This window comes from Topomyia yanbarensis, chromosome 2 (assembly GCF_030247195.1).
Source record: "Topomyia yanbarensis strain Yona2022 chromosome 2, ASM3024719v1, whole genome shotgun sequence".
Lineage (NCBI taxonomy): Eukaryota > Metazoa > Arthropoda > Insecta > Diptera > Culicidae > Topomyia > Topomyia yanbarensis.
Window position 1 is genome coordinate 305,526,110 of NC_080671.1, and position 13,952 is coordinate 305,540,061.

General features: G+C 35.2%; 1 protein-coding gene across 2 annotated transcripts in view; it reads left to right on the forward strand.

The window, feature by feature from the left end:
- LOC131683477 (tight junction protein ZO-2) overlaps positions 1–13,952 on the forward strand; it is a 133,459-nt gene that overhangs the window by 21,055 nt on the left and 98,452 nt on the right. Inside the window, exons 1-2 of one of the 2 annotated variants that reach the window (XM_058965495.1) lie at positions 4,963–5,282; positions 9,710–10,250. In XM_058965495.1, the coding sequence (XP_058821478.1) occupies positions 4,978–5,282; positions 9,710–10,250 (846 nt within the window). In that variant the 5' untranslated portion in view covers positions 4,963–4,977. Of the gene's footprint in view, positions 1–4,962; positions 5,283–9,709; positions 10,251–13,952 lie in introns of those variants that run through there. The other variant, XM_058965492.1, reaches the window with a different exon arrangement.

The following is a 13,952-nucleotide window of genomic DNA, read 5'->3' on the forward strand; positions in this document are numbered from 1 at the left end:
ATCGTATGCTATTTTTACATTTATTATAAAAGAAATGTATAGAATTCGCTCAAACTTTCAAGATTTTTTTCTTATAAGAAAAGGTAAAAAGATAAAATCAATCAAAACATGAAAAAAAATCCTGCTAACATGAAGATGAACTCATCAAAATGTTTTTTTCGGATAAATATTAATGTATTAAACCCGTGGTATTCCTAGTAAATATTCCATGCACACCGGGCCTGCCAGGCCCGGCTTGCCTTTTTGTGCATGTAAAAAATTCAAACATATCTGCGCATCACTCCATAGATGAAAATTTCACAATTCTATATTTTTGTTATAGATTTCAAAGCTATTTATCAAAATTTCCATGCCCAAGCTTATACTGCATACACATTTTTTTGTAACTAAAGAAATGTAACGTGCCGGGCCTCTGAGACCCGCTTGCCTTTTTGAGGGTTAAAAACTCCTCTGCACAAATGTTTCAAATCTCAACGAGACTAGTAGACTGAATAAGTCACTTTCAAAATCGAAGACTTTCATGTTAGTTTGATTAGAACTGCTAATGGTGAATATTCGTCTGACGAAGATAGAGTACTCAATTGTTTTTTTTGATACACACTGTACGGCGCCATCACTGACGACTGCCTCTGAGTTCTTTTCAGGTCGTTGTAATTGTAATTTTTTATTGAGGGCTTTAACCAGGAAATAACTGTAAAATTCGTTCCCAAAGGTTGCCGCGTCACTTATGAGGAGGCAAAGAGCTTTAGAACGATCAGTCTTAATTAGTGGAACGTTTATTTGACGACTACATTCGACATGTTAGCTTGGTCGAGCACCCGCTACATGTAATGCAACATGAATATCAGCGGGGGAAGTCTACTACCACCTCTTGTGCAACACAATGTTGTCTATAACATCGAAAAAGCTTTTTAACAAAACCTAAGTTTAAGAGTTTTTCTCGACATTGAAGGTGCTTCTGACAACGTGTCTTTTGAATCCATTTTGGAAGCAGCACGAGATCATAGAGTACCTTCATATATCATGAACTGGTTACACGCATTTCTTAGCACCGACATCTTTGCTCATCGTTAAGATGAGTAGAGATAAGGAAACTGAGTGTCTGCGGATGTCCTCAGGGGGGTGTATTGTCACCATTTCTATGGAACCTTGTCGCCGATGAGTTGTTAAGGAAACTTAATGAGCTTGGGTTTCCGACATATGGTTTTGCCGGTGATTATCATATAATGATCGCCATTATTTGCATTAACAAACTTTTGGATTTGATGCAACAAGCCTTATGTGTGGACTATCAGTTAATCCAACATCAATGGTGCTTTTCACGCAACGAAAGATTACAACCGGAGCTCATTCGTTGCAATTCTTTGACTCTGAAATTATTGTCGCAGATCATGTTAAGTACGTTGGGGTAATTGTTGACTCAAAACTTAATTGGACAGCTCACATCGATGCCAGAATCAAGAAAGCTTGCTTGGCCTTCGGCCAATGTTGAACGGCTTTGGGCAAATCTTGGTGATTCAAACTCAAATACATTCAGTGGAGCTACACGGCAATTGTTAGACCAATACTGGTTTACGTGTGTCTCGTTTGGTGGCAGAAGTGAGAAGTTATGACAATCCAGTCAAAGTTAAATACTCTTGAACATAAAACCACTATATGTGTTTCTGAAACAAGAAGCATTTTCTTGTGCATACCATCTTAAAGTTACTAGGCTCTGGAACAGTAACCCAATAGATCGTGCAATTACCCATTTAAGATTGTGGACCCAAATGGTAACTTGGTATGAAAATATACTAGCTCCCAGTGACCTTAGACTCACATGTAGTTTTCCTTTTAAAACTTTCAATGTGAAAATTTCTCCTCGCGTTTGTTATACTGACGGTTCTCTGTTGGAGGGACGAGCCGGTGCTGGAGTATATTGTAGCATAATAAAAAAATTTAACCAGTCTCATTCGCTTGGTAGATAATGTACTGTATTTCAAGCCGAAATCTTCACGATTCTGTGTAGCATGCAATCGGCACTTCAACAGGGAATTTGCGGTAAAAGAATATATTTTTGCTCTGACAGTCAGGCTGCCCTGAAAGCACTTAGTTCGACAGATTCGAGATTTAAATTAGTAATGCATCCGAACATACCAAGCATTGACATAGCTTGCAAACTTGCGTTCAAACAAAAACTTTTCTGTCCGATGTGAGTCCGAAAATGTCAAAGAATTTACTGCATTTTTTCCAAGCACAATTGTACTCTTCTAGGGCAATTGGAAATTGCAAACTCAATTATCACATGGCTACTATTCAGCGTGAATCCGATTACGCAACTTCATATCATTTGATACATAACTGCCCTGCCGTAATGCAATTACGTATCAGGATTTTTGGTTCTCCTTATATAGATGAACCTAAGTACAGCTCGAGGATATGCTCTTGTTCCTAAACCAGTGTGGTAAGGAGCTACAACTTAAGCAGCATTTGAATGACAATATCTCTTCGACGGTGTTATCGTTCTGTTATCTTAAAATCCCCTCGGGGGTGTTGATATATCCGCTCATCGAGAGGTGTATTTTATTCCTTTAGTAGTGAAGAATACTTCCACATTTTCTATGTTGTCTGGGTCGTTGTTATCCCTAACCTTACCATTTCTCCAATTATTCCCATCAGGAAACGCTGAAAACACAAATCACGCAAGACACAAATCTCAGAACAGCATGAGGAACGTACCGTTTGAGCCAGTCGCTATTGATTCCTGATTCCTGACACAGTCCATGCAAGTCCTCTGAATGTTGTAGACAATTTTAGAATTGTCTATTTAACTATATCTATCGAACATTATAAAAAGTTTGTCCTCCTATAAATAACGCCTGGTACATGTGTTATAAACGGCTTTGAAAACTCGGTGACCATAAAATAATGCATTATAATGGATAGAGATTTATATATGTTAGTGTACAATGCCATATTATTGATCATCGATGCAACTATGATCATATGAGACTTGTATCAGTAACTGTACGATATGATGATTCCCTCTAATACAACAATCGATTCAAAAAGAAAAACAAGTCGCTTTTAAATGTGTGCAGCATCTATCGGAAACGATTATTGTACATTTAATGGTTCTTTTTATGACGACAAACTTAAATCGAATATGACACAACAAATATTTTCGTAATATTTACCATATTTTCCTAATTTATTTATTATTAATGTTTTTGAGCCAAATTATCCCCAAAACATCATTTTTTTGCTTTTAACTATGTAATTTTGCCTTTTTTCCCAAAAGGTTCAGTAAGCAATTTAAGTAAGGATATATTCCTTCTAAGCAAATTTTTCTTTTGGGAACGTAACAATATTTCACATAAAATTTCCTGAAGGTATGCAATATACGCAACTCTTCGGACTTTCGAAATATTCTTCAAGAAAGATTGTTAGTTTTCAGCATAAATATTTTATTTTTATAATAAAACGAAAAAAAAAGTTGGGTTATTGGACGTTTTGAATTTATGGATACTAGTACTTGCTTTCAAAATACAAAACTAAAACATCTACTTGTGTACAAGAAAGTTATTCTAAAAACTTTAAAAAAGGGATAATTGATCCCCCGTTTTACGGTACATATTTTGAACACAACCAATTTACAAACAATTACGAATAAATCGTCTCCCACTAAAACTTAACTCCATTGGAATGTTCCAATCACAGATTTATTTCTAAGATCGAACTATTTTCGCTGAACACAGCCACTTGAACATCGTTGATTGCTAAATCTTAGTCGTTCTGTGCAGCGGTTATTCTTTTTAGTCTAGCTCACTCACTACCGATAGCATCATCAATCCATCGCCCTGACGAGAGTACACCAAGCATAGTCCAGTTTATTTTCCCTGCAGTAGCATGGAAGTGAATAGATAGGTTTCTGTTCATTTCAATCCATCGCAGCCATAAATTAAGCTTTCTTCTTCAATCTTCCGATTCGAATTGGGAGTGTTAATGCCGGGCCATACGTCACATCTGGTTTACTTAGACAAGCTAGGAAAAATCTCGAGCGAATAGATCTTCTCCGTATCTCTTCTTTTCGATCATGATAAGCCCTTCTATGATTCCCATACGTACATAGTAATTGGGTTGTTTAAAAAGTATATGAACTGGAAACTTTGTATTAACCTTTTTATACTCTTTATATCTGATATGTTTGCGAGTACGTACCAGACCTTTTACTCTCATATAATCAACACAAATCTAAGATTCTTAGTATGAGTATCCACCATTGGCAGTATTGTCAGGCTACAAACGTAATGTAACAAAGGTGAGATGTGCATAGTATATGACTGTAGAGTAAAATCATGCGAACTCTGCTAGCTTAAAAATAACATAGTTCTTCCCAAAAATAACAGCGAGCGCGTTCCCTAATGAATGAAGCGAAAAATCGAGCACAAGTGGTTTGAATATCTTTGCGTTGCAGTGGAAGCATCTATAATGCTTTGTAGCATTGCCGGCTTAGCTGTAAAAAATTAAATGGTCCTGAAACCGATGACAGTACCAATGTTGTCCAGCACCCGCAATCACTTTTGATGTGATTGTTATTAGTCTGATTACGTATCTACTTAAAGCGATATATTATTGTGTTTAAATGATGGATGTTTCCCTGAGCTACGCATTCCCTTACTATCGACTCCATTGCGTTGAATGCGCATACATACCTGCAGAGTTGTTGATAATTAAAAGTTTATGCTTTTATGAAATCATGAAACCCGTTATACAAATTTGATCGTTTGTAGCAGAAATAACCGTTAACCTTTGAAGAGTGTTTGATACATTGCCTGCAATAAAATGCAGTTGAAGTGTGAGCAGTGAGAAGAAAACATAAATAAATCTACAGTGTTTCGATAGTTCTGAACAGCCGATTGCGACGGGGTTTGCTTGTTTGTTGTGACAACACCGGATACATTCGTGCGGTAGTCGATGGCGGATTATCAAACAGCCATGCAGCGACATCAGTTGCAATACCAGCTCCATCATCAGCAACAGATGATTATGTCCAATTCCAGTGGAATGTCGTGCTACACAGTGCCAGAATGTGTCGGGGACGATGATGATACAGATGACAAATGGAACAGCACTCTGACTTCCAGTACTAGTACAGAGAACGATTTTGGCGACGAAACTCCCGTTCCCATATCGACCGCAACTATTGGCGCATTCCATCCATCAAATAATGGCCCTCCTCAACTGGGATACTTTGTACCGCTCACGCCGGTATTTTTTAGGAGCCCTCAGTGTCGAAAAAGGTATGAATGTAAGTCATTAGCGAATGTTGATAATTATTTTGTTGGTTTGCTGTTATATACTGCGAAACTATTTACTCATTCTCAACACTCGAAATATTATTGGGGTCAAACCGGGAACGTTTACGTTGACCGGTCATATCTCAACTGCTACCTGATCGATTTTAAATTTTTTTTTCACCATGGGAAAGACAATTTTGCTTAACGCGCAGCACTAAATAGCCTACCACAATTTATAGTAAAAAGAGTAAAGTCAGCGAAGAAAAAGTGGGGACTTTGACTTGCTGCATCTGAGCTGATTGTTCACCGATTTCAAATCTTTATCCTCAGACAGGATAATTTCTTTTACCAAAACGATAATCATATAATATTGAAGAATAATATATTTCAGCCGTTCAATACATGTCTTCCATGTTTCCACATTTGCTCAAATGCCGGTGAAATTTTTATAGAACGCGTGGCGTGCAGTTGATTATTTTTTTCACAACTTGATTAGTTTTGCGGTTTGGGATTTCATATGTTCACTCAAATGTTTACATATATCATATGGATATCATTATTTCAAAATCAAAATATAAAAATATAATAATATTTCATGAAAGGTCAAAATATTAAAGTGTGATAGGAACGATTTAGAAAATGCATCCAAATACAGTATTTGTAAATTTCTCCAAATAACTTAAAATTTAAGGCTATATATTACTACACATAAATTGATTAAAATTGATGCCGGTTACAAAAAAAGATATTTCCTCAAAATATTAAAAAAACACATTAAATTAGTTTAAAAATTTAATTTATATCGCAGGTAATTTTGATTTCAAAACGACGATCTATATATTTTCATACAGTAATCGATTGCAATTGAAGCCGACTACAATTTCCGGAAAACCCAAATTTCATATTTACATAAAAATATACAAAATTGCGGTCAGAAACCTTTGATACCTTTGAGGCGACCTACACATTTTCATACACCAATCGATTGCAGTTGATTCTGTATAGTTCTGTACTTTAACTTAATTTTGTTCAGTTTTTTGAGTAAATAAATTTTTTTATTCTCTTAAAGGATATAGTCGACAGCAATTGCAATTGATTGGTATATTAAGATGTCTAGATTATCGCTCTGAAATCAAAATTATCTGCTAAATAACTGAATTTTTTAACTTCTTCGCATTTTTAGAAAATTTCAATAGGAAACATAATACTTCGTTCTTCCGGGAAGTGTAGTCGGTGTCGATTGAAATCGATTAGTGCATAAAAATCTGTAGAACTGTAGCTTTGAAATCTAAGTTATCTGCTAAAGTATTCATGTTTCTAGACTTGACTATGTATTATTGTTAATTTTTGTGAGAATATGTGAGATATCGGTCTTACAAAAATTATACCCGGCATCAACTATAATCGAAAGGAGTATAAAAATGTTGTCGTTTTGAATTCGAAGTTATTTTCAAAATAATGGAAATTTCTGTTTTTTACATATTTTTGAAAATTATTTGAAGAAATATAAAATTTCATTCTGCCATAAATTGTAGCCAATATCAATTGGCAATTGATTGCTGTTTAAAATATATAGGTCATCACTTTGGATTCGAAGTTTTTGAGAGAAAATTAAAAAAAAATGTATATTTGTAATTGAAAATACTTTGTACGCCAATATCAATTGGCAATTGATTGCTGTTTAAAATATATAGGTCATCACTTTGGATTCGAAGTTTTTGAGAGAAAATTAAAAAAAAATGTATATTTGTAATTGAAAATACTAATGTACCCTAATTGTTATTTTGAACCATTGCACAATATTGTTTTTTTCTTGTATTTTTACGAACATTTTGGTATAATAATATCAACATGTAGAACTATTGAGTGAACATGTGAATTGACAAAACCGCAAAAAAAAGATTTTTTTCAAAATCCACTATATATTGCAGTGGTTTTCAACCTTTTTCGTTTCATGTACCTCTTTCCGAATTCGAATTGATCCTTATGATGTACCCCTTTCTGAAAATTGTTTACCATCATTATCCTCTCAGAAAAGAAATTTTCAATTGGATGAAAACCATATTTTTTCCAAATTAGAAACCTGTTCCTGAGCGCTCTCAGAAAGAATCTCACTTTGAAACAATATATAAAGACAAAATTCCGACGGCAATGTTAGGATAACCAGTTTCAATTTATCACGCATGATTAACCCCCTACAATTGTCTAATTTACCCCTAGGGGTGAATTCACCCCGGTTGAAAACCACTGATGTAGTGCATCGAACACAAGAGTAGAAAGTCTAAAGTTTTTATTGGAGAGAGAAAAATTGAAATTGGTCAACAGAAACATGAATGTTTTATAGTATAACTTTTTTCAGTACGGACTTTTCATTACACTTTTCAGTTGACCTTCGGATACGCAACCTTCTTTTCCAATCTTATATAAACCACGTTTTTGTAAAAGAAATATCCATTTAAATGTGTAGAAAGATTTGAAATTGATGAACAAACAGCTAAGATATGGCACATCAACAATTGCGTTCACACTTTTTGAACTCCTTGGCAACTCTAATCTAATACCATTTTTTGGTACTACTTGTTAGCAAAATAAACATTTTTTGATGGAGCAAAAAGTTTTAAAAACGATCAAGTTATAGTTGAGATATGGAAACAGCGATCGAAGTAAGCGTTCACACTTTTTGGATCGCTTGACAGTTCGCGTTACTTTTTATCCCCTTGCTATACCGAGTGTTAAACTAACAGCCCTTATCAAATGTTTCCAAAACTCTCAGATCAACAAAAATTTCATTCAATTTGATTTTTTTTATAATTTAGCATTTTTTATTATTCATCTTTCTATCAAAAATAAGGCAATGCTCAATGGGCGACATAGCCATAGAAATAGGTGAACTGGCAAAAGACTTACCAACTACACCATATCCGCCCCAAAATTAAATTTCTATAAAACAAATTTCCTTGTTCCTAAGTCTACGCATATCTTTTGTTTTTTTTCTATTTACTTTAATTTGTGATATCGTTGGGGTTCGTGTGATGTCGTTAATTCAGATGCGTTCTTTTCATAGTGCCTTTATTTCCAAACCCATAGTCTACGGCTTCCAAGCCAGGCAATTATATTATAATAAATAATTATTTCATTTGTTTAGGTTTTGACGTAAGTGCCAATACCTTATTCAAGACTTTTTTGGTTGCGTCCAACAGGAAAAACAGATCGAAATGAGAAGCGTAAGCGAAGAAATGATATTATATGAAAAAAATCACCCCAGAAGTAGGATTCGAACCTGCAACCCTTGGGACTCCAGCCCAAAACACAAACCACTATGCAATCCCTGCGCTATAATGCTATAATTCCCATAAGGAACACATGATTATCGCATTGGCGACAGTGATCGTACCACTGCATCTAAAGCGAGATCACGCATAACTGCCGGTGCCACTCAACGCATTTGACCTATTTAATTTCCCCGTTAGATACCAGGACCGAAGTTTTTTTTATTATCGTCTGCTGTCTGGGCAAAGGACAGAATATCGACAGTCTCTATTAGCGCTGTCACCCACCGAAGTACGATGGGTAATGAACTAAAAATAAATATTTCTATGAAATCATAGTATCAGAGTTGTGCTGTATTATTGTAACAGATGTTGCGCTGTATTTCGTTGTGGATCTTCATCGAAAATACTAAACCTCCAAAGTTGATTCTTTACAAGAAGAAATTGGTCCTATCAAATTAACCTTTCGTTTGAGAGGTGAATCCGACTGCATTATCGTTTTGGGACACTCTAATTTACATACATTTAAACATACTGTAAAATTCGACCATCATCGATACGAATGAAACTTTGCAGTTATGTTCGGTGTATGGAACTCTTTGGTTTAGACTGATAAACAGATGATTTTGGTAAAAGTGCACATCCCTAACAACACCCTTGTTAAAATCCAGAAAACGGGATTAGGTTGTGGATTTTCGGAGTGATCGCATAGCCTTTCTATATGAGAAAAACCAAAAAGGTGCCAAATCAACTAAGTCCAAAAAAGTCAATTTTCGTTTAATTTTGTTTCGGGATTACATCAAATCTTGCTGTTTTATGTATTTGGGAGAGATAAGATAAATAACTTGATGCCTATGGAAATAGTCAGTTGGGTTTGATCATCAGTATGTGGCAGTCGTCTTGACCACCGTATAGACGTTAACTCCAAAAAATGTAATAATAAATTATGATCGCATAAATCGACTGCTATCGGTCGTCGTCTCATACTGATGAAACGTATAAAGTGTAATCGGAATCTCGAAGAAAGTCGATTACGGTTTTTAGCATAATTCTTGGGGCTTTAATAAAATTTTCTAGTTTCAGTTAAGTGTGGAATAAAGAGAATATAGATGGAGCAGTTAATTTGCACTAATAATGAATTTTTGTTTCCTTTATTTTTAGAGACACCGTCGACTCGAATCGTTCACGACGGTCCACAAGCTACTGCGGTTCAGTAACTCCAACTCAAGCTCACAATATTTCGTCTCGTCGATCCTCACTCGTTTGTCCTAGTCCGTCAGTGCCTAGTTCGGTGCCTCCACCAATCCCAAAATTACCGTCGAAACCAGTACTTGAAAGTACCAACGGTAACAATGACTATACCAGCAATAAAACCAATAACTACGATCAGTACATAGATATAAAATATAGTGTTTCAAATAGTAATTTTAACAACAATGCTGGCAACCAAAATACAGATAGTTCTAGTCCTCCAGTTCTGAGCTCAGGCCGATCGGCACAACCATCCCCGTATTCCAACCTGAATCCCAAACGATTCAGTTCTCCCCCGTTTAGTGATTTTTCCTACGATAAAGGTGTTAATGTGAAAAACCGTGCCTCGAATCTAATGCGCAGCAAGTCTAAAAAGGAACAGCGTAACTACCATTCAATGAATGAAACCATCGAAGTACTGGCGGATCAGGTAGTGGAAGACGAGCGAATTGTAAGTACATATATGCCAACATATTTTTGTTTTATTTGGTAGCAGAAAAAACTCGCTGGAGCTGAGATCTTATTAATCACACTCTCCAGTAGGCATTAAACTTTCCATTCTTATTATATTTTTATATATTCAAATAGGAAAAATTCAGGGCATTTTTATTAAATTAGCTAAATTTTAAGCAAACTTCAAATTTATATATTTTATTGTATAATGATTAATTCTAATATATGTTAAATCCAAACATATCCTTCCATCCCTACTTTTGGGCACTTTTGTAGATAAATAAATAAATAAATAATATGCAGTTGCAACGTTACATGTGCTTCAACACATCGCTAGTGACCCGCGTCTATTCTCAGATAGTATTACCGATTACGTCTGCATCGCCCGAGCTTTCGTCAACACATCCAATACACGATGCATATCATTAGATCTTGATGTAAAATTTATTGTTCTATACAAAAGTTTTGGCGTCTATTTTTAATAAAATATAGTAAAAGCTAAAAAATAGCAAGAAAATTGCCATTTTCAGCCCTTAAGTTATTACAAATCAAAATGGTATGAACAAAGTTGAAATAACGTAACGTACAAAGCAAAACGCACGAAGTACATCGTTTTTCGCCATATTTAAACGAAATAGTCATTTTCTAATTCGCTGAAACTGTGAAAACAGTGTTCAAATGACGTATGTATGACGCTTGATTTGGCATGTAAGTGCACATTGCTTCTACGTTTCTATAATTGACTTCTTTCATCTTGGTTGCAACAAAACACGTAATTAATCCATTAATAGAATGTTAATAATACACTGCAAAGATGAACTGGGCCAATTTAGATCAATTTCAGTGGGGAAAAAGTTCCAGCAGTTGTGTTGCCGAAATTTCGTGTTCGTATTTCTGTATATGACCTGCGTTAAGCCAAACCGAACTATGTGCCATATTTTTCCTGGTAATTTTAACGTCAAAATTCATTTTTCGATAATTTATCATTATCATAAAAATTTTAAGGGTCCTTATGTGCTTTCGATTACTATTTGAGTTCTCATAAATAAATTGATGTAGTGTATTATAGTGCTACATTGGATGCGATAGCAATTTTTAGGCAGGTAGGGGAACATGGGGAGACTTTCCATTTCAGCTAAACCTGCATAATTCTCTAAAAAAGTTTCCAATTCTTCAAAACTCATTGAGATATGATGTGCAAAGGTATTGTGCGTGTTCATAATTTTTTGCAGAATTTTTAATTTACTTTTGCCAAAGTAATAAAATGTCCGTGAACGTTTTTTTTGGTCAGGTCTCCCCACTGCGGAGATTTGACCAAGGCCTGGGGAGACTTGACCAAGAGAATATTGAAAAATTAGAACAAAAAATAATGACATAAAACATACAGTAATCTTTTTTCCATATTGTCGAGATCCTTAGCAGTAAAAATATAAAAGGGTTGCGTTTCATAAATTTCGATTTTTAAATGTATTTCCTTTTAAGGATTATCTGTATAGCTTACATTGCATTATTAACGTCAATGCAAAATAATTGATTTCCCCATTTAAAATCGCATATAAACTTTAAACGAAATGCACAAACCCGGGAAGCAACCGACCGCTCCCAAACTTTGCACAGGCATTTGGGACCACAAAAGGAACTCAAAAAGTGCTGTGCTGGAAAATGTCATATTCGAGCGACTCTAATGATCACATGTTACCAAATTAGCCATATTACTGCCAACTTTAACTACTAGTACTAAAAGGTATAGACGGATGGTTTAGGTGGAATTTTTGTGTGACGCGATTAACATTAACAGTAGGTACCACAGCGTAAAAAACATCGGAAATTTTGTATCTTTTTTCAGGTTATTGCCACTTGGTCAAGTTTCCCCATAAAATCTTGGTTAATTCTCCCCAACATTAGTTCTTACGTTCAATGTCGTGCAAATTTTAGTAATAATAATGTTTCGATCTTTTCACTACTTCATGAGGAATAAGATATGATATGAGTGCTTTAAAAGTAATTATTAGTCGAGTAGATATGTCCATACAACGTTTGATAAATAGTATCATCATTTAACTCAAATTTATAACTTGCGGAATATTTTCTATATGGAAAGGATTTTTCATTCCAAAGTTTTAAAATTACCTTAAGAGATCGAAAAAAGTATAAAAATATTTCTTTAAATTTTTCAAGAACCTAACAGAACACGTCATAGCCAATAATAGAATTCGGCGCTAGGTCAAATCTCCCCATGTTCCCCTACCCCCAAATGGCGCTTGGTTCTCTTTGGCTTAACACAGGCCATATAGTCTTAGGCATAAGTTCAGCAAGTGTGTAATAGCATTGTTTTTTATATATTTTTTGGTTTATCATACACATAGATATACATTATTTGTAAGTTGAGCACACAAACTTACGAATACGAGTGCTTACAACAAATGATTTTAGCATAACATGTTACTTCTAAACAATCAGAGCAAACCGTGTTAACAAAGATGCGTGCTTTCTTTGCATATTTCATCATTCTAAAGAGAATCGAACACAGATATTGGACAAATTTCATAGGATCACCCTAGAGTACGGCATAATAAAAACATACAACGTGCGCATGCCGATAGCACGGCGGCCGATAATTTGATTTGACTGTGGCGACTCTATAATGACCAACCAATTGATGGGGTGGCGTCGCTCAAGAATACGCCATAAGGTGTACTGCTATTTTCACATTTATTCTGTTTATTGTTTCATCTGAAGTTATATCCAATTGAATGCTCTGAATTCATATTTTATATCATAGGTACCTAGATTTTTCCTATTCGATAGTCGCCAACCAACAATGTTCCTAGAACCAGAAGCTATGTTTTCCATGAAAATCTTGGAGCAAACGATTTGTGTTAGAGGTTGAACCCACGGAGGAGTAAAAGGTTGATTGCCAAAAAGAGTCGTAAGAGAGAACCCGGGAAGGAGGAGGCTGGTCAAAGGGAAATTAAAAATAAATAAAGTCTAACATAGAAAATTCAATTTAAAATAGCAAAAGTCGCGGTCCATTTGGAATGTTTCGCAGTATGTCTCTAAAGTGACGGGTAATTCGAAAAAAATCAGAAGTGGAATTTCGCTCACGAATTTTTCAATTGTGGATTTTACTATAACCCCAACAGTTCACCGGTTCTTTTAGTATGTATTCAAATGCTTTACAGATCTGAATACATAGTTCTTCGTAGATAGGGTAGAGAATATATGTTGAACATTCAACATCCTTTGGGTTGGTCTGAAGACACTGAAGTCTTACTTAAATATTTCATTTGCTTTTATAGATATTGAATCAGTGTGTATGTACTACCTATATACGCTATGTGCCTAGTTGAGCGCAAACGCGATAAGGGCGCTCTTCGAATGCTGCGTGAAATAATTTCTCCGATTCCCCCATTTAATTTTAAGTGTTTGGAACATTTACAGGACTAGTACAATGTCCTATTGAAACTATGAATTATTCCAGTTAGAGTGCGTATATCATTTACTTTTTACGGTCTATCGAACCGGGATACACACTCAATCCAGCGCGGCGATTTCCCAACACCCTACGTGCAAAATTGGAAACTGGTAACTGATGTTAACTGATTTTCGGTGATGTGTTTTCCGAGTCTTAGCTGTCAAATGTCACTTTTACTAAGATATCAGCAAAAATGAGATTTGGCAGTAAAAATCTAAAAAATAA